Below are 22110 nucleotides of genomic sequence, written 5' to 3'. Positions count from 1 at the left end.
ACTAACATCTTAGTGAGAACGATAGGCAGGCGTGAGGAGCGGAGCCGTTCGGTTTGCCTCACTTTAGCTTGGCCCCAGCAGAGCAGCCAACAGAACCACAAAAGAACCACAACAGAAGCAGTTTCTCAGACTTGGGACATAATGGCAAAGGATTAAAATGTCTTGAAGGCCATTCACTCTGTTCTTGAGGCACTCTGTCCGTGTATTGGTTCACAGATAAAGCCAAACACTGATTTGGAAGGCCCCAGTATCTTTCAGCGTCCTAGAACCATAGCTGCTCTGCCTATACTAAATTGGTATACTATGTAAAAAGAAGCATTTTATGTTACAAAAACAATAGTAGTAAAAAAACAAAACAAACAAAAATCAATTCAGTGTAATGTGATCAGTGCATGAGATTATCCCTCACCCATAACCGTTACACATGAACCACAAATTGACTTCTCACATGCAGTGTTATGTTATGTAGTGGCGCTGGGCTGATAGACATCTGACAGCTACAAAAGATGAGGCCCATCCAAGGATAATGATCGCTGTGGACGAGGCTTGGCTACCACACAGACACACACCTGAGAGGTCCTCCTTACTCATTAGTCTACGCAAGTCTGAGGAGAGCGTGTAATCTGGCACAGCCAGGCTTGTTCGGACAGAGCTCAGATGACAGGAAGATCAAATAAACGCTTACAAAACCGTGTGGCCAAAAGCTGTGGGAAGAACTGAACGCCCACCTCGGCGCCCTCGAGACCCCAAAGCACAGGGATGCTGCACAGTTACACAAAATCAAAAATGTCCAAACTCTGACTGCAGAATCCCCCCCTCAACACACACACTCTCTCCCCGTCAGCGGGGAGGGCCGGGCCCCTAGCCCGAGCACTTTAAGGGCCTCCGTGGGACTACAGCACCAAGCTATAGCGATGGAGATCACACTTGGCAGCGGGAGCTTTTCACTCACTACAGAGGGGTCACGGACTCTTCAGGGCGGTTAATCCTATTGATGGCAACTCGAGTGGAAAATAAAGACCTGATGACGATTAAGGGGACGCGTTTCTTGCACTCCTCACTGTTGTATGGCGGGATGACGGATTTTATTAATCCCTTCCAAAGTACAACTGTAGACTGCCCTGGCAACATGGGTCACAGCGAGGTAATGCACAAGACTCAAATGAAGCAGTACGCCCAAAACGGCCACCGTGTGAAGCGGAGCCGCTGCAGAACGTGGAAAGTACCGGCACTTGTTAATGGCAGCCATTGGGAAACCACTGATCAGGTCTACAAGGCGTGGGGCGTGAGAAACCGAGTAGAACAGCACCGGTCTTCCCCGCCAAGAATCTTGAAAAAGAAACAAAAAAATAAAAAGACAAATGAAGGTATTTAACATTTACTTGTCACAACACACACACACACCCATAAACAGCTTGTAATGTCAGGTATAAAGATAGAGATGCGCCAAGGGACAGTGCTGATTGCTATATCTCGGGTCCTAATCAATCAAACCCAGAGATTCCAGTACTGACTTTCCTGAAGTCTGCTGGAGAGTTCTATATTAGATTATTTTTGCATGGGGCACTAATTAGCACAGGAAAATAAAAAGGTATGGTGTGCTAGAGCACGTTCAAGAATTCCAAGGAACTTCCCAAACACCTACAGATCCGTGAGCCGTTGTGCTGTATCTTTACATGATGACATTGAGTGGATGACAGGTTTAACAGGAAAATGGCAAGATGGCTTTGAAATGTGCAGGGATTTCCCAAGAAACCACTGCTGCCAAGAAGGCAACACTAAGGCTGCTGTTCACTTTATCTGTCTACTATACCATAAATCTATTTATAAGAGTGCTGTAAGCAACACATTCAAACTTTTTCCCTCTTAGCTATATCCGTCACTGAAACAGATGCAAAATGGATGGCGACATGGTTTCTGTAATCAGTGGCTAAATATTTCAACACTGTCCAGCTGTGTCAACCAATAAGAATCTTCGACAGGGGGCCCCGGGCTTCCCGACCCCCAAAATTAGAAATCACACGCTGAAAATCATTCCTACTGACACACCGATAAACAGCCCGTGAAAAGCCATTCAGACCGAAGGCCCCCGTCAGCCCGGTCCTTTAGTGTGACAGCGAACATTGGTGTCACTGGGTGACAGATGAACCACCCCATCCGTCACCGCGCAGGGCCTCCAGCTTGGCAGCACAGGGAAGTAAAAGGAGAGGATGACAGAATGGCAAAGTGGGAGAGAGATATATGTAAAGAGGGCTACACATGAAGAAAGAGTGAGGGGTATTAAGTCCTCTGGCACCGGGCCCACACCGCGGCTGGGCCAGCTGAGGGGCACGCTGCCAGGCTGCCAGGCTGCCAGGCTGCCGGAGCGGGCACGTGAAGACACTTGCTGCCCAACAAAGCGAGCACAGAGTCTGGCACGCACTGACCTCTCCGTCAGCCTGGGTGGGCATGAGCCGCACAGCCGCTAAGAGCCTGCTGCATCCACTGAGCAGAGCTGGCCCAGGTGGCGCTGTGTGTGTTTGTGTGTGTGTGTAGCAGGAGGACACAAGTCTTTACTAAGATTTTAAAAACCTAAAAAGTATGCAATTATTTATGGTCTCAGGATGCACATAGACACGCATGCACACATACACAAATTCAAGTGAAGCCCATATTTAGAACACACTCTTCACATGGTTGATTCAACGAAATAAATAAATAACTAGATAAATTCACACGGTTGATAAAAGATCGTATTGTATCAGCATGTAATATGAAGCAACAGCAACGTTACACTCCATTGTGTACTGAGTCATCAAACTGAATGTGCCATGCTGAAACAGTGCCGGGGTCACACCACCTCACAGCTGCAACAATTAGACAGCATTACAGGACTGTTGGAACAGCGAGGGCTGTGCATTTTCCATGTCAAAACATGCACGAGAAGCTGATATTCGACGGAGAGCCCTGGGGGCAGACATTAGCCGTAGTTACTTTAGAAGCGTGCAACTTCCATCCATAAAGCAGATTTCCTCCATAAATGGAGACTCCAAAAAGAAAGAAAAAGAAGAAGTGCTTAAGAACTGTAGAACGCCTTTAATTGCCATGAACGCCTTTAATTGCCCTGCTTATAAAACTGCTACAGATATGAATAAAAAAGCCAGAGGCTTTAGTGCATGTTACTAAAATACTGTAACAAATCCAAGACCTTCAAATGAGTGTTTGCACCACAGAACACTTAAGAATGCACTCTTGTGGTGAACAGTCATCCAGAGTTGGCAGTTAAACGCGAGCACATTCACTAACTTACACTTGCGCACTGAGCATCAGCAGTGATCAGGAGCAAGACCTTAAAAAGGGGGGGGGGGCCTTAGCCTGTTGAGTCCTAACGGCATTGCCATGCACGTGCGCGCTCTCTCACACACACACACACACACACACACACACACACTGCTATGGTGATCCAGGCCTTTCCGAATGTTTGGCATCTCTTTTTTGTTCTGTTTTTCTGATTTACATCAGAAAAGTAGTGAAGGATCGGTTCCAGGCACCAGAGGAGCTGGGTAGCCCGTCTGTCCCTGATATATGCAAAGCAGACCATGTGGAAGCACTGCAGGCGGCCGTAGCTCGGTGCTCAGACAACTCACCTAACTTTCGCGCTGCCATGGGTTCAGAACAAGTGGATGCCTACAGCCTTATGCAAGGTCCTTAACCCCACACTGCTGCAAGTCACTCTGAACAATAACAACAACAACAACAACAACAACTTTCAACTGGACTGTTAATTCTGCCACTATGCACAAAGTCACGAACTTGGCCAGCTAATGCGTGCTATAACCCCTGCCTTCACCGGAACAGCGATCAAAAGGTCAAATCAGGCCTGGCTGCGCTTTTAGTAAGGATCCAAGATCAAGCCATATGTGCATTATAGTGGACGAGAAGTAGGGCAGCCGTTTCCCCACTGAGAACTCAAGGGTCTTGTAATGCTCTACACTGCAGTGCTGCGTTGCACCCAGCATGGGGACAGTTAGGCAGCGAAATGGCACAATTGCATTATAAAAATGGCCAAATAAAATCTACGTGTATTTAAAGTCGTGTGTGCCATTCAGTGTCTTCATTCATCACCAGGCAGTGGCATGCATGACAGCTCAGCTCTGCGCTGTGCAAAACCAGCTGGTGTGAGCAGGCAGTAACCACTCTGGATAGCACAGTGAAGGAGAGAGCGACAGACAGAGAAAGAATGACAGCTTCAGAAGGGGAAGAACCAGTTCCAGGAAGAGAGAGAGAGAGAGAGAGAAAGAGAGAGAGGGAAAGAGAGTGCGTGTATGTGCGCGCGCTCGCATGTGTAAGGACCAAAAGTCTGTCTGTCTTTCCGTGTGGGCCAATAAAAGAAGGAGAAAGAAGCCATCTGTGCGCATGTGTGTGTGTGTGTGAGAGAGAGGGAGACAGACAATATTTTATCACTTCAGTGATGGATACACAAGGGAGTGCCAAGGCAGCAGGTCTGGTCTTGTGTACACACACTGCAGCAATCACCATATCCCTCTCCATTTCTTTCTTATGCGTGCACACACACACACACACACACACACACACACACACACACACACCTGCCGAGCAAGCTCATAAACATTGATCTCCACATAGGAAAGCCTGACAGGTTCTTACAGATTCAGGAAGCCTCTTATTTGTCTGTACACGAGTTGGAGCAGCACTCACGACCCCAGTTAGAAAGGGTCGACTCGAGCACACAATGCACGCAGGCTCACACTGGCTGGGCTGTCCACCATCCCAAGAGGAATGAGAAGGAGGAACAGCCTCCCGTCAGCATCCTGATTCTCTGGCAAGAAACCCACACGCTTTCTCCAGAGGGCCCTCAATCAATTCTGAGTACATCTCCACAGAGAGCGACAGCTTCTTGCATTATGTAAGTACCAGTGACCCAATTGTGGATTTCAGTAATTATCTGTGGACATCATACTTTCAAATGTGTCGATCTTTATAAGAAACTGAAGATTTTTTAAAACCATTAAACTGACAGAAACTTTGCCCACAACTGAATCATCTTTTCCTAGTAGAAGGCCCAAAATGGTTACTTTTCAGCTATTTGATTACTCAAATCTGTGGTAGACAAAATGCATTCCTGAAGAGATCTGCTTACAGACAAGGGGCTGGTTAGATCCTTCATGCGTGTTTCCGATTCAGTGCACATCAGCGAGAACTTCTACACATGTCCCTTCAGGTTACTGACTAGTGGCTGCAACATCGACATCTTTATTTAAGAATCTAAAGACATCAACATACCACGAATTCTTTAACTTTCTTTCTGCTGAAGTGACAGGTGTTGGCCACATGGTGTTTGTGGTTCGTCTGAGCCCAACCCTCCACTAAACTGAAGACACCAACAGTGCCGTTACCCGCATCAGCACCAAACACGCAAGTCGGAGCTTGTTCGCGCGTTAGGTGAATAAACGCGTCGCTGGCGCTCATCGCCTTAGCCGGATGACTCTCTTCTGCTCAAACGTTGAGAAAAGCCGGGAGAGGAGAGACGAGGAAGGAAGGTGCAAAGCGTCGGGAGATCAAAGACGTGGAACACGCAGGAAGCCTTGCGCACAGACGGCTCCGTTGCCACGCAGGCCTCGCGCTTCGCTTACCTGGTTGCCCCCAGCCACCCCCAGGTGCAGTCCCAGGGCATGCCCAGCCGCGCACAGCCGAGCGAGCCCTCCGCCCCGAAGTCACGCAAACGGTGCCTGTTTTTAGGGGCACCAGTAACCGCGTATATGGATTCTTACTTCGGGGATTACTGCCGGGAGGCGAAAAAGGAACAGCCGCTTGGCAAGTGTGTCCATGTCGTTGTTTTTCCTGTTTGAATTCCTTCTGAAGAAAAACGTACAGTTACCACACCAGAACAGGATTTCTGTTGGAACGGTTTATATTATCATAACAGGACACATAAATCCAATGGAAGACGAGTGCAATGTTTTACGGTGGGTTTGTTTTCCACAGAGAAGTGTAAATTACAATATAATTTTCTGTTAGCCATGTACGATACGCCATTATGAAGATGTCCAGCAATAAAAGCTATAAATTCTTTCCCTTCATCAACACAAGCGACAAATATCACATGCGTCAGTCAAACGCTGCCGAACAGACACGCCCTGGGCATTAAGGCCGTCTTTACCTGGCTACGATACTACAGCAGCAGATCACACAGTTCCCTGCTTCAAGCTTGGCTTAGTCAAGGAGGAGACTTCGTTTTAAATAAAGCAATAGCTATGATCTGATCTCAAGAATGCATGTCAGGGATTTGTGAGGTTTGTAAAAGCATTACCTCAAACCAACTCTGCCTGTTAGGCTGCCGGTGAGCTTTCCCAACAGTTTGCAGTCTTTTGGCATTCTTCATGCATGTGCACTTTGTTTAATCATCAGTTCAATAGAATGCTGCTATTTGTAGATTAATAATGTCAGGGATGCCAAATTTTGATCCTGAAGGGCTGGAATCTAGCAACGTCTTGTGGGGCCTGACCAGAGAAATCAAGAATGCAGCCCTTCAGGGTCAGAGGCAAGCCCCCAAGAATCAAGCCATCATCCATGTTCAGTGACTGACTGGAAATCCAAGGGACGGGGCAGACTGTAGAGACGTCCGGCAGACTTTGATGCCGGAGCCACTAAGATGTGCGGTCAGACGCCACCGAGCCTGCCTGTTCGCCATGCGCGAGCGGCAGATCCCGGTCAACTCCTGAATCCTAAGCATCTCCCAGCCCTTTCTGAACCCTTTCGACTTCATTAGCACCCACCCTCCAACCAGACACCCCACCTGACGAGAGCAGGGGGCTTAACGGCAAAGAACGAACCATGCGAGTTGTCACGTGGCTGCCAGAAACCGCAATAACGTGTGCACAAGTGGAGCAATGAGTACTTGCTGAGTCACGCCAACATCCTCTCTAGCGGGTCACCGAGAGGGAAACTGCGGTGAACTCCTGAAGGGGTCCGGCACACTCTTTAAAAACAGCTGCACATGTTTGGAAGGAGGTCCCTCCTTAGCTATATAACAGTGACGCAAAACGTTTTGGCCTAGCACGTCGCAATAGGCACGGTCCAACACGATAACACTTGTCGTCATTTTCCTTGACAAGACAATGAAACTCAGACTCATGGAAAAAAAAATAGGGGGAAACGCAATAAAAACATCTAAACGATCACTCATTATGGCTCAAATGTAGTCCAGGGTGTAGGTTGCCACTGCTCAGTACGCACTTCTGAGCCTCCCATCCTCCACACTCTGGATTTAAGCTCATGGGGACCCATCCATCATAAAAGAATCAAACATTGTAAGAATAGTAGCACTATATTGACCTACAGCCGACGGAGCACAGCCAATTAGCCCATTATGCTAGTTGTTGCTCAGCTCAACAAATCCGAGCTGGACGAAATCACAGCCAGCAGCGCGTTTATGTGGCAGCGAGCCAACGGAAGAGAGAAGTCGTGCCAGACCGACGGGCACAGCCTGTATGATGCAGATTTGTGTCCATGTGGAAAATCAAGACGACTCTGCTCTTTTTACCCTGACAGTCTGATGTGGCCAGTCTACAGACATGCTGAAGACCGCAGGGCATCAAAAACCAATATGCAGACAAGGAGTGAATTTGATGGAGTGAAGTAGAAAGACCTTGGGAGGTCACTGCTAAAGTAACTTAAGCTGCAAGGCTACAGGAATAAAAAACTGACTGGCACCACACACACACACACAGCTTGATTCCTTCATGCACCAAAACTAAACTTTAGTACCATTATCATCAGACAACACAGAGTGATGCAATGACTTAATTGTGTCTGATGTTCATACAGACGGCAGTCAACCCTGTTACATAAAGCTTGTCTCGACAAGAGTAAGATAAGAGAAACAGCATAAAGTGGTATTTATATTTAGTCCTGTATCCTGGAAACAGTGGAAATAATGGCCAAGTGAATTTGCTGTCAGAGTTATGTTCTAATGAACTAGTTAGACGCTCATTTTCCTATTCCACACGCTCTGCATGAACTCCTATAAACTCTGCAGTTAGCAGGTGGAGTTTGGATTTCCAGGCTTGTAGCATTAGGATGGCTGACTTGCCGCCAGTCCGGCAGAAATTCCATGCATGTCCATGACCAGAATGCAAGGTCAGTTAGTGATCTACTGCACTGTAAACAAGGCCAGTAATGTGACACACACACACACACACACACACACACACACACACACACACACACACACACACACACCCCAGGCCGAGATATTTGCTTATCTGTTGCCATCAGTTAGATTTCAGCTTTTTCATGGGGATGGAAACACTCGTGTAAACAATGTGCGAACTGCTTAAAACAGCAAACGACACAGGTGCTCTGAAATGGAGTGTTTATAACTATCTTCTGCTTCAAGACTCTTTGCTACCCCAGAAATACACTGTGCCATCTTGTGAATGCTCCCTGAAAACCCTGCGCACGTTGTGTTGGGTTCACAGGGAGAAACAAGAAGAACGAGCTGTTTCTGGCACTGGGAACAAAGACGGCGCCGCTCAGTTCATATGTGGCAGTGGACTAGAACTTCAACTACTGACCTAATCTGGATATGCTCACTTAGCACCTTTTTCCCCAGTGGTTGAATGGCAGTTTTGGAAACTCATTTAAATCTCTCTCTCCCTCACGCTGTCTGTCTCTCTCTCGCGCGCTGTCTCTCTCTCTCTCGCTCTCGCGCGCTGTGTCTCTCTCTCTCTCGCGCTGTCTGTCTCTCTCGCGCGCTGTGTCTGTCTCTCTCGCGCGCTGTGTCTGTCTCTCTCGCGCGCTGTGTCTCTCTCTCTCTCTCGCGCTGTCTCTCTCTCTCTCTCGCGCTGTCTCTCTCTCTCTCTCGCGCTGTCTCTCTCTCTCTCTCGCGCTGTCTCTCTCTCTCTCTCGCGCTGTGTCTGTCTCTCTCTCTCTCTCGCGCTGTGTCTGTCTCTCTCTCTCTCTCGCGCTGTGTCTGTCTCTCTCTCTCTCTCGCGCTGTGTCTGTCTCTCTCTCTCTCTCGCGCTGTGTCTGTCTCTCTCTCTCTCTCGCGCTGTGTCTGTCTCTCTCTCTCTCGCGCTGTGTCTCATCCATCCTTTCCATTATCTATACACTTTCCATACATACCTACTATGCCCAACGTCCTGGCCATAATATTATGCCTTGTTATGCCACTTAAACACAGGCTGACTGGGCTGATACCATCAGGTCGCACACGCCGACCACGAGAGCCAGACTACACTGAGCCTACCGACCAGCAAACACACATGAGCATTGCATCATGGTCTCAGATTCCAGAATCAGCAGCCAATTTGACTGAGATCAGGCTGTACATGTAATTTACGTAGCCAAGCTTTGTGCACTTTAATAACACCTAAATAAATCGCAGCAACATTTTATTGGGGTATTAATTGATGTGTTGTTGTGCAAGTGTACACTGCAAAGAGCATGCACTGAGAACAAAACCAAATATTTAAAGAAATAAGAAGTTAACTAAGTGGTATATTAGTATAATACATAGACTATTCAGTTCCAAACAAGACATAATGGCAATCGATGTTCATGTTGACCTGTTGTGCATGGTGACACAGAAACACACAGGAGAGGTTAATGGATCTAAAAAAAAATTTAAAAAAAAAAGGTTTCTCCAATAATTCACAACTCCAGTTATCCTCTTTGGGTACCCAGTCAAATGCAGGACCCTGCACACAAGGAAGTGATTCCTGAAGGAAGTGTTTAAGATACAGTAAACTGCACTTCACTCGAGAGCGTCGCCACGGTGTTGTGCTACTGGACCGCAAGGAAAAGCTGTGCTGGAGTGTAATCACACCCACAAGGGCTAGTCTGACATGCTGCAACAGAGCAATTCAAATACTTCAGTTCTGCTCCAACACGTCCGTGTCATCCTGAGAGGACAGGCACTGGCTGCCATTGCTGCATGGGTGGAGTTCAGGCTTCAGAAAGGTGACGCTTGACACAAGAAGCATGGTGATCTTCCGCAACACAGGGATGGGAAAATCAAGTCCTGGGCCATTGCCGACAATGTAAACCTTCACGGTCTTCCGCGTGTTCCTTGGCTCTTTGTGCGCCTACCGCCACTGTGGACGAAGAAACGGCTGCAAGTCCAGAAATGTTCTGATCGTCGGCAAAGCCGGAAGCCTTAAAAAACGGACCACGAAACACAGGCGTATCCACAAAATAATTTTTTTTTTCCCATATCTGGGACAAATGTTTTAAGTCTAATCATCTCATTTGGCTGCAGACAGAGCTGTACTAACATTTCTAACAGCAGTAACTGCAGACGCAGCGCTACTGAAAGGACTCTTCATTCTGCTTGCCCAAAGCTTGCTGTCTGATTGCTCTTCAATGCTGAATTTCCAGCTTTAGGACACTTGCAGCGTGCCAGAGTGGAAGAGGCCAGGATCCATGACTTCTCACTCGCGAGCCTCCAGCAGCACAGGAATGTGTATGTTCAAGAAGCAGAAAATCAGGCTTTCGTGTTAAGGCATGTACCTACGTATGGAGCAGTGCAGAAGCTATCCAAATACACCCATGCTCACGGAGGCCCGCTCCCTGCCCAACTGACTCAGTGCGCTGGATAAACATGGCAGGGCTTTTGTAACAGATCACAGGCACCATTTCAGGCTTCAACAGCTAAGTCTGACAGCCTATGAAAAGTCCTCTGCCTTATGATTTAGAGGCATTAATACTCTCCGTGCATACTTGACAGTAGCACGACGTTCTCCGCCTATATGGGGGGAGGCCTGGATGGACGGATCCGCCGCGCAACCTAGAATGCTTCTGTGCAAGGGGAAGGAGAGCAAGTTTTGTTGGGGACCATCTTTTCACCTCAGTGTCATATGTCATATCTTGGCTCCAAGTACACCATTTACATGCCGGAGAGCAAGAGTTTCAGTTAAAGAACACTAGCGACACAAACACACACACAAAATTTGTGATGTTTATGAGTCACCAGGTAGCAGAGAGCGTAGGTGGTTGAACAGTGACAGTTGAAACTTACAAATTTGAGAGAAACCTCCACAGTCTCTAGACTCTTAAATCTCCACACACTCTAGAGAATGTAAACTTCCACAGGCCTTACACAGTCTACACTCACACAAGCTCGAGAACCCAAGCTGAATTCTCTAGAGCCACTGTAAGAGTTAACCAGGCTCAAGAAGAGCTATACTGTAGAGAAGCTGTTTAATCATCTAACCCAATCTCCTGGTTTTTATATTCATTATTTACATGTCCACACTTCCTTTGTTTATGGAAACCATGAGGGCAGAGAGAGAAGATGGAAGACAAGTGAGAGAGAGAGAAAAAAAATTTAAAAAACAAAAAAAATCACTCCACTACTTCACCTCTTAAAATGCTCAAATATGCCGTTGCCTGTGGCAACCGCACTGGGGCGAACCTGGAAACTCTGAATGTCACAAAAAAACCTGAATGAAAGAAGAGAAAACCCAACATCCCATGGCCAGACAACATGAACTGCATCAAAGGGCTTAATTCTGTGCTGCTCAGGGTAATCTCCAGGCCCTGGTTAAGCCCTCACATGTGACTCCTCAGGCTCTTCTGCTCTGGAGACTGTCCGCTCGCAAGTTATGAGGTCTCATGCTTCCACTTTAAAAAAAAAAAAAAAAAAAAAACAGGTAACAGTTACCCAAATTATCTTCATCTGTTGTGGACTACATAATGGAAACACACCCCCCAAAATGGAGCCTTGTTTGGGAAGCCAAAGCTATCCTCCAGGAACGTCTGGGATTTGGGTGTAACCTGAAATGGGTGCATGTCTCAGGGAATCCATTTAGAGCTTCAACTGGAAGACCAGCCATCTGTCACTCTAATCCCAGACCACAAGGCTATGCAGTGCCATTCATTAGTTTGTGTGTGTGCGCACGCATACTGTGTGATCATTTCTAAAGTGTAAGGTCGTTTGAGCTCGCTCACACACACACACACACACACACACACACACACACACACACACACACACACACACACACACACATCAAAGGAAAAGTTATTTTTGACTGACAACAGTTAGTCTAGAGAGAGACCATTACCCCAGTCTGTCATATAAGGCAGTCCATATTTCACAGGGCTGTGTTTTTCTTGAATGAACCCTTCCAAGTAATAGTCATTTACTAGCAGGAAGCTTTATGGAGAAATACAATTGGCAATTATAAAAAAGATGACTGCATGCCAAATCAGCAGGTAATCTATCAAAACCATCAGCACATTTCCCAGACCGTGAGGCTCCAAAGGTATGAGTGAAGAGTGACTCACCAGATTACACACAACTGTAGGCTGTTCATAAAACATGCTGTCGCATTGACACACAGCGTGCTGCGTGTGATGCGCTGTGCCCCTGTGCAGCGCAAAGAGCGAGGCTGCATGAGACAAGGCCACGTTTGCAGTCTTCATCCCTAACCCTGACACAGAGCTGTTCATCATAGAGGACCAGAGACGCACGCTGGAATTCCAACAGACCCATATTTACACACACACACAAAGTTCAGAGCAAGGATTTTATTGACTGGGTGGCAATAGGGGCAATCTTCATAGTCATCCAAAGGAATGCATAGACACTGTAAATCAGTACTGCAGTGCTAACAGCATTGCCTCTGCTAGCACAGGAAACCACGGTGAGCCACTCCCCACGAAGACCTTAGCACAGAAGGGTCAGAGCACATTTGCTCGCAGGCTTTTGGGAAACAGGACATTGTCCTGTGAGGTTTCAGTGATGGCACGATTTCACAGGCCTCAGAACTGAAACAGCAGGGGCTGCTATGCTCTAAATATCTAACTTGCACCCAAATAATATAATATAAGCAAACATGTATATACAAGGAGTGTGTGCTGCAATAACATTATGCAATAATTCACAATGGCCATCTACAGCAGTAATGCTTGTGCGTTTTCTGACTAAACAAACCGTGTGTTGGCACACCCCAGAGCTTTCCAGGTGACCTTAATTATCCTCTTGGCTTTTGCATTAACATTTTTTTTTTTTTTTTTAAAGGTCATCTTACTTAGTGAGATAGCACATCGTAAAAGGTTATTACAAAAGGTATTTACGTTCAGGGCCTTACAAAATCATTTACATCCCATTAAAAGTCATTCCAATTGACATATTAAGAAAAAGATTACATATTAAACTTGTGTCATATTAGATTTCAAAAGGCTGACCCTGAAAATGAATCTGATATAAATTTTAATTAATTAATTAATTTCTGATGTGATATTTTTCATACATACAATAAATATTAAATGAAAATTCTGTTTACATAAATAATCAGCCCCTGTGCTGTGGAAGTTTACACAAATATAAGATATTACAATAACGAAGAATCAACTGTCTAACGATTGTTTTCTAATATGACTCAGACATGGGTGGCAAAGTATTAGAAATGTAGAAATCCCAAAGATATTATTTTCGATGCCGTCAAAATACCGACGCTCCTCTTATTAAACTGACACGGAGATGCAATAATATTGATGGAAAATTAATTTCATTTTTACGTAATTTTATTACAAACAGGGAACTTGCCCAAACAAAATAATCATTTCCGTTTTCTCTCGGACAATAGGTCCACGGCTCATCATTTCTGGCGCTTAATATTCATCTGGCCATGTTGGATTTACCTTTATCCTGCGTGTTGGAGAGCAAAAGTGAACTTTAAGCGGGAATGATTCCCGCTACCATTAATGTTACGACAAGCCCGCTACAGATCCACGGTCCTCCCGCAGCGCAGGAATAGATATTGATGCGTTCATTTTATCGTCTCATCTGGCGAACTGATCGTTTATTGTAGCAGCTTGGTTTCGTCTTGCGGTTGCATATTGTTGACATTTATGCCCGTTTCTATGATTATGCTACTAAATGAGGGTCGCTGTTTGCTTTGTCGACGTTTACTGCACGTTTTTCTGAACTATACTTTATCTAACTTGGCTAGTATATAGTAATATATCCTCGTTGAGTAGTCGTGCGTTGGAACCTGGATATTAAAAAGATGACAAACAAGCAGTTGGGCAGTTCTTGTGCATGCACCGAAATATAATCCCCTGCCGACCTTACTCTCCACCATGGCAGTGCCCTACAGGAAGACGTGCTGAATCCATGATAAGTGGAAAAAGTTTTCCATCACCAGAAGCTCGGCTTAATTTTTTTTAAACCATACATCACAGTGAAATGGCAGGAAGGTATAAAGATATTAATAGATACCACCCAAGCTTACTATGTGTCATTAAATGTTCACCTTTTCTGAAAAAAAGACCCCCTTCATTCAAGTACCATCAGGGAACTCTGTGAAAATGAAGACCAGACTCTTCTAAAGAAATTAGAACTTCTAGACATGCAGAAGATAGGAAAGGGCTACAGAATAATATGCAAGTGTTAGATGTTTCACGCCAGTGAGCACCACTGGTGGATGAGTTTTAAGGAAACCACCCAGGTACAGAGAAAAGGGACTCGTGATGGAAGCCAAAAACACCAGTAATCATACTGAAGGGGGGGGACAGAGCTCAGTGGCTGGAAGGATGGCGCACCGGACCTCGATGTTAAAAGCTCGGCATACCACTGACCTCTGAGAGGAGGGGTAGAAAGAGGCCACGCGCTGAAGAAACGCATCAAAGCACACGTGCAATTTCCCAGAAAGCAACAGTGGGAGTCAGCTAAAGATGCGAGATAAGGTTTTGTGGTCGGATGAAATGCAAATTAAGGTTTTTGACCAAAATTTAGAACCCCATGTATGGTGCAAACCCAACACAGCCCATTCCTCAACACCACCCTAACAGTGAAGCATGGTCCTAGCAGGATGGTGTTGTGATAATGCTGTTCCTCAGTGGGGACTGAGCATCTCGTTAAAGGGGAAGATCATTTGAGGCTTTATAAAACACATCTAGAACTCACCTCAGACTTTTTTGTTGTTGTTCGTTTTTTCCTCAACAAATCTTAAAATTATTAAATGATAATCATATCAATGTACAACTATATAAATAAAGTGATTAGTCGACACTGATTTGTTCAAGAAAGTTTTTAAATACTTAAAATAGTAAAAAAAAATAAAATTAAAAAAAAAGTAAAAAAAAAATGTTAAAAGTCAATGCAATGGTCCATTAATTCCTGTTATAATTCAGTCCATTATCTTCTTGCGGGTTATAGTTTTGGGGTGCTGGAAGTGGGATAAACAGGTCAAGTTTTTGATTGAAAAAAAAAAAAAAAAGTCACCAGAACACAATGGGAAGCCAACTTTGTTTTGGTCACACTCAGAAATAACGGTTGAGGGGCAGTGGCGTGGGCTGCGGAAATGCTCCATCGAGAGCACAAATCACCGGTAAAGTTCCACACATTCCCCTCAACAAACCAACCCTTGTTCAAACTATAGCCGCTGCACTCTGAATACGACGCGATGACGCAGAGATCGAGATGATATCAAAAACAGAAACCGAGGGTCTGCAGAGAACACTTCAAGACAGCACACTATGGGAGTTGTGCTGGTGTTCTCCCATGGGCTGATGGACTGCAGCATTGCAATCTTTGGAGGTAGTTTTGTTCTTGACCAACATTATGAATCCATTATTTGGTAGCTTTGTTGTGTCCCGTTTCGCCGAGTCCATTTAGCTAGCTTGGTACAGCACTGCATGGCAGACAAATACATTTGTATGATTCAATCACACAAAGGTAATTAAAACAACCAGATGCTTTAGTGTCCTTGAAAGCTGTTCCATGAACAAGAACGTGAATGAAGTCATTATGAGGAACATTTGTATAAGCATACAATGTGTCCAATATAGATGCTGCAAACAAATTATTTGAGCAATTGATTTAAAAAAATAATAATTATCCGAGATGCCTAGACATCCTCCTATACATGTTCAAATGTGAAAAAAGGGATCTTCCCCTTTAAAATTCCAAGTCGGACGAGACAACCTGCCTTAATCTGCTAAAAAAATTCAAATTAAAAAGAATTTGGAGCAACTTCTCCTTTCAGCAGGATAATGATCTTAAACAGGCCAAAAGCAACACAAGAGTGGTTGAACAGCAGCAAAAGGATGAACGTTCCTCAATGGCCACATCAAAGTCTAAATCTTCGTCCAGTTGAGAATCTACTTGAAAATTGTGAATAAGCATCATCCAACAAACGAACAACCCAAAGCAAATCTGCCTGTAGGAACGGATAAAAATCAATCACAAACAGTATGCAGAGCTGGTAGAAACGTATCCTTAGACGTAAAGCTCTTACTGCTGAAAACATGGTTCTACCAAGTACTAATCTGAAGGTTTTGAATATTTATGCAAACAGAATATTCAGTTTTTTGGGGTTTTTTTTTTTTTAAACATTTGATGACAAATAATGAATTTGACTTTGAAATTTTATTTAAGAGCATATTGGTTTGCAATATAAAAATGCTGGCTAGAATAAAACGCAATCCAGACTAATCTAATGACTTTTTAGGGGGCTGAAAACTTTTGCAAGGTACTGTACTTGGCTAATTCATTTTAAAATATTCATTTGTAGTTTTAAACCCAAATGCAGGAAAAAGCTTACAACAATCTTCTAGTTACAGCTCTTAAAATGAATTACATGTTATTATGTGCCCACTGCAATTCTCACCCAAACATCCCCCTACCTAGTGGTCCGAGTCCCTCACACCCCACCGCCGTGTACTGTAGTCTACTGCAACACCTCCCTACCTTGCACAGCACACTGTGGTCTACTCAGTGCGCCTGTATCAGTAGTATGCCAGGTAGTGGGCCATCTTAAGGGCGTTTAGTAAGACCTCAAAGCCTAAGCAGTACTAACCACAAGAATGTTAAAGTGTTAGAAACATATGTAGCACACTCCTAGATATTTGTGTTGCCATAGTTGGTGTCATTAAAATCAGTCTCAGCCCAGGACTGGCAAATCTGAGGAGGGTCCACAGCTCCCAGTGCGCCAGCATTTATTGTCCTTGGTTCAGATGTGTTGGGAGCTGGAATACAGCAAAAATGTGGCCTGCTTGGTCAGCTCTGAGGACGGAGTTTGAGAAAAACTGATTTAACATTTGCTAAATGTGCTTGTAAGACTCGTGTTGCATCCAACACTTTGCGTAATCAGGTGCCAGTTCTTCTCCTTCCTTGCTTAGAAACAGCAGCTACACGAATGTGCAGTTTTCTTCCAGACAGCTACCGGGCCCTTTTCACCCTTGCCCCGCACCACCCGGCGGCCACTTTTTCCACGCTCGATTTCTTCTGTGCCTCAGAACAACTCCCAGAAGCCTAAGGTCAAAGGCCGCACACCGCCAGAGCAAGCATGTGTACGAGATCGGCAGACACGGGCGGAGCTATGAGAGGACCGGAAGAACGCAGACGCCCGCTGGGGCAGATCGACAGCATCGCAACGCGGGCTGGCTGCGAGGGGGCCAGAGGGCCAGGCTAGCACACGCAGACAGGGAGTTAGGAGCCTCTACTTAATGCACTTAAACAGTGGGAAGTCCAGCATGCCGGACCAGTGAGACGCACCAGGAGGCCTCACACAGAGGTAGCTGGGATAGGTTCTACGACCCAGTGGAAGGAAGGGGTCGGGGGTGGGGGAGGTGAACATAGGTTTGTGCCTATTAAAGCAGTGCCAGTTCCCTTACATTTGTGAGGTTCAAGATCAGGATGCATTATGGGATTTGCCATATTGGAGCCACAGTCAAGATCTGCCAATACGACAACACAGCCAGCATTTGCTATTACACATACTCATTGGAAAATGCCAAATACAGTGTGCAGGAGCAAATATCTCGATTATCTTTCAGATGATCAATTAGTTTTTTTCTAAGCAACACACACACACACACACACACACACACACACACACACACTCTCTTTCTCCAGCAGGTTCTCAACAAAAAGAAGCTCAGTTATAAGAGGCAACATTCACTTTACCAGTCAGAAAGGGTATTAACCCGTGGCTAAAGACTGCAAGAGAGTGGAGAGTTAGCTTGGCCTGCTGACATCCCCTGTACCCCTGGAGACTTACAATAAACATGAACACAGTTCTGTCCCTCTGATCTTACCTGGCCCCCAGAGCTCGGGCTACATTAAAAAGAGTATATTCTAAACCCAAAATTCAAAACAGTGTCTTAACATGCCTGTGTTTGCTTTAATAATGTACATATAAAATTTGTGGCATTGTACGTGACATTGCATATCTTCTTCCTGTAAGAACATGTTTCATAAGTGTTTTCATCTCTCCTTCCATGAGGCTGTTTGATCTACCCACTATTTCTCACTCTGAGCGTCTTGCTTGAATTTTGCCTGTTTGATTATGAAATATTATTAAGGGGGGGGGGGGGGGGGGGGTAAAACATGCAAGTATCTAAGCAAGGATGGCACTCAAAGTGGCAGCCAAATACACATACCTGGAAGATGGCAAAGAAGAACCCAGGGAAAAACAATTTTATGTATATTTTGAAAAGGTATTCACCTTTGGGTTCCTCAGATTTCTTTCCCTCAACACAGGACACAAGAGGGTCAGAAAGGTCACAGCACTAAATGTATATTTCACCTGTCTGTACAGTAAAGACAAAATCGGCTCAGCAGTTAGGAGAAATCAGAGCTCATTCAAACGATGGCCGTCTCTCGGATCTGTAGGGCTCGCTCTGCAAACCTGCAGAGTGACGAGGCTTAAAGTTGTCATTCATTTCACACTGCCACTGCCTTACCAGAGTAACAACATTTTGCTGCAGTGCTCAATCTATGAGAATTTGTAGCATTACTAAGCTGACTTGGTCTATAACTAAATACAAAGTAAAATCTGTAACTATAAGTAAGTATTTAAAAGAAATAGTCTAGTGTGTGTGTGTAACAGCTGATATCTGACTGTAAAGTGTCCTTGAGTTTGAGAAAGGCGCTGAATAAATGTAATAATAATAATAATAATAATAATAATAATAATAACAACAACAACAAACAACAACAACAACAACAGACTATAAAGATGGAGACAAAGCAAAGCAGCTGCCCAGTCATACTGAACCATGAACAAAATTTCCAGGATGCACTTAAATAAATGAAACCCAGAAAGGCAACAAACAGGCAGCTTTTGATGCATGGGACATCAAAGTGTCCTCAGGAAAAGAACCGGTGTTCACGGTAGAGAGTTCAACTTCTCCACCAGTGGTGCTGTGTAGACCTGCAGGGTTCATCCAGCCCCCAATCTGCCCAGTCAGGAGCTGCAAAAACAGCACAATTTCCATGGTTCCCCTGGACCAGCTGTGTTCACCAGAGAACACGGTATTAGGCACGTTCTCATTTAAACCCCTTTGATGTTTCTGTATTAAAATATGCACTGGTGACCGGCTGCAGTAGACTGAGGGAGTCTTCTTAGGAGTCCTGCTTCAGCATATATTCCCTGAGGCTTTTTATGTGCAGACTGCCTGGATAGGAAAGTGCCTGAAGAACTCCACAGGGAAACCCTATCTTGGGCCAATCAATCATCCAGCCGCCACTGTTCTGCTGAGCCAGAGGTCCAGAGTGTGCCTGGCACACGAGCCTGTGTGTGTGTGTGTGTGCACGCGCGCGCACACACACACACACACACACACATGTTGAGAGTGTGTGCAGAGTTCAAGTGTCCTGACTCTGTAAAGAGTCCCTGCACTGAGAACATGAAGCACGGAAGTATATGAGTAAATGAGGCTTTTGTGTGGGAGGCGTACTGAGATATGAGGTCCCTCCAAGGTGACACAGCTCCAGTTTCATACATCAGCCTAAGAGGATTTGTGGCCTTGAACCGCACCGGTCGTTTTTAATACTAAACTGCCGGTGCACAATGCTGAATTATTCCAAATCTCACTGCGCTGTTTTGGATTGGAAAAACCAACACAAAGGGGAACAGGTCAGACATGCATAGCTCGCTCTCCCTCCTACTGAATAAAGAACGTGAAGAACACAAATCATATCTGAAGCACACAATCATATATGAAAGCGATCATATATGAAGCGATCGCATGTGAAGCATACGGTCAGATCTGCTCTACCTCATACTCACAGCACCAGCCTAGCTCTCAAGTATTTCTGTCATTCAGCGAAGCCTATGCCGATTTTCCGGCCTTCTAAAACAGGAACACGGGGGAGTCAATTATTTTCTCTGCTTAGGCAGTGAGTATTTTGTGAAAGTATACATACATAAGGCAATACTAGCACCTTTCACCAATGGGATAAAAGCTGCAGAGTAGCTGCACATGGACATGTGGATATGATAAAATGACACTGATTACTGATCGCTATGGAGAATGAAGAGCAACAGATTAATAATAATAAGCCTAATGCTGAATATTGAGTTGGCAGTAATCATGTTTACAGCATTTACACAACAGTGAAAATCCACTCTCTCCATTTCACCATATCCGATACTGAAATGCCCATTTATCATATATATGAAGTCTTCACTAGCAAACGTGATTATCTGAATTCAAATTATAGTCCGAGCCTATAAGTGTCCTTCTTGGACAGGGCAGAGGGTTGGAAGGGGTTCCTGCATGCATTTTAACACCCCCCAAAAAACTAATGTAGTTTGGCCCAAACAAAGTTCGAGCCAAAGTCAAGTTTAGGGGATCGTTTTGAATTCTGAACCGCAGGAAAATGTGCCAACCCTATACGGCGGTGTCTCTCCATATGGTCGAAGCAGCCTGGGATTAGTCAACATCAGACCTGCGCGATGTGTGTTCACTAATTGTCCACGGTTTCTCGAAGTTAAAAAGAGACACGGATGATTCACCCGTTTCTTGACTACACTGGAAATTCTCCACATAATGTCCTCACATTGTGCAAACTTCGCAGAGCTCCACGGTAGGAAGCATGCGGCGGCCGGGCTCCGACGCCTGGACGCAGGCTACGAGGCGAAGCCTTCCCGCCTGCGCGGCAAAGTTCTCTCACCGCGGAGGAGACCGCTCCCGGGGCTACAAGTACAGCCACGGTACGCGAAAGAGCCAATTTATCACGTTAAACGCCCGCCGTTACACGTTACTGTGTCCGAACGAGGGTGAAACTTGGAGGAGAACGGCCAAAAACCCCGTCTTTCCTCCGACTCGAAGGTTCCCTGGGAAGTTTGACTGCCTGGAAAAGGACACTCGCACCCGAAGTCAAGACGGTGTTTCGACGTGCCCCCCCCCCACCACCAAACCACACACAAAAAAATAAAAACGTGCTGCGTTCGCCGTGTCCGACAAGCTACCAAGTCCCGTCTCTAGCTCCGCTTTCCACTTCACTTCGGCGAGAAGGGGGACGGTTCCTCTCCTTCCCTTTGCTCCATTCTTCTCCCAGAGAAGCGCCATGTTGTGAGCGCCGCTCTCCACATCCAAACCAAAAGCTCCGGCGAGCGCCACTTACCTTCGCGATGGCTTTTCTATATCGCATCGCCGCTTGCTGGATAAGACTGTGGACTTTTATATTCCCGTCGCCGCACGGAACGACCACCCGGGTCCTTCCGAAACACACTGTCACTTTCATATTCGTCCAGGATTGCCAACGATTCCAGGAAAAGCGCTGTTACTTTGTAGACAGCTCTCTGCTCTCAGAATCCGTCGGCTGCGGATACATTATGTCCCCGAAGATTGCAGCGCGCAGAAATCCTCATCATCCGACAACAGCCGCGACTTCAACCGCCGCGTAAAGACCACCTGTTCAGCGTGTGCCCAGGCGCTGCGGGCCGCTGGGTTGGGCTCGCAACTCCCCGCTCAGGCCAGCGTGAGGACTGACTCATCCTCAATTTATTCCTTCCCTCCCTCTCTCTCTCTCTCTCTCTCTCTCTCCCTCACACACACACACACACACACACACACACACACACACACACACACACACACACACACAGGAAACACTGTCACAGTAAAAAAAAAAAAATTTTTAAAGGAGGCATGAAGTGGCATTGAATTTGTAAATTGCATGTTGCGCTAAATTCTCTGGCTTTGCTTATTAGACTCATTGTAGTTTTAATTTGTTTTGGTTTTTTATTCATATTTTAGATTTGCTAATACATAAAAGGCTTTGAGTTTTACCTGTCTTGCTGATTATTGTACTTTTTATCTACCTACTTTGGATTGCTGAAACTTATTTTGTATAGGCTCTTCCAT

General features: G+C 45.5%; 1 protein-coding gene across 11 annotated transcripts in view; it reads right to left on the bottom strand.

Annotated features, from left to right (window-relative positions):
* The window catches only part of pard3aa (par-3 family cell polarity regulator alpha, a), a 277492-nt gene extending 255734 nt beyond the window's left edge, over positions 1 to 21758 (bottom strand). For 6 of the 11 annotated variants that reach the window (XM_035531037.2, XM_081696956.1, XM_035531036.2 and 3 more), the window contains exon 1: positions 21368 to 21757. In XM_035531037.2, the coding sequence (XP_035386930.1) occupies positions 21368 to 21487 (120 nt within the window). In that variant the 5' untranslated portion in view covers positions 21488 to 21757. Of the gene's footprint in view, positions 1 to 21367 lie in introns of all 11 variants that reach the window. The other 5 variants (XR_014117080.1, XM_035531035.2, XM_081696953.1 and 2 more) reach the window with 1 other exon arrangement.
* Between the last annotated feature and the right edge of the window lie 352 nt (positions 21759 to 22110).

The sequence above is a fragment of the Electrophorus electricus genome, chromosome 14 (assembly GCF_041902795.1).
Source record: "Electrophorus electricus isolate QZ-2024a chromosome 14, ASM4190279v1, whole genome shotgun sequence".
Lineage (NCBI taxonomy): Eukaryota > Metazoa > Chordata > Actinopteri > Gymnotiformes > Gymnotidae > Electrophorus > Electrophorus electricus.
The sequence above is the reverse complement of the archived record's forward strand: the minus strand, read 5'-3'. Positions and strand labels throughout refer to the sequence as shown.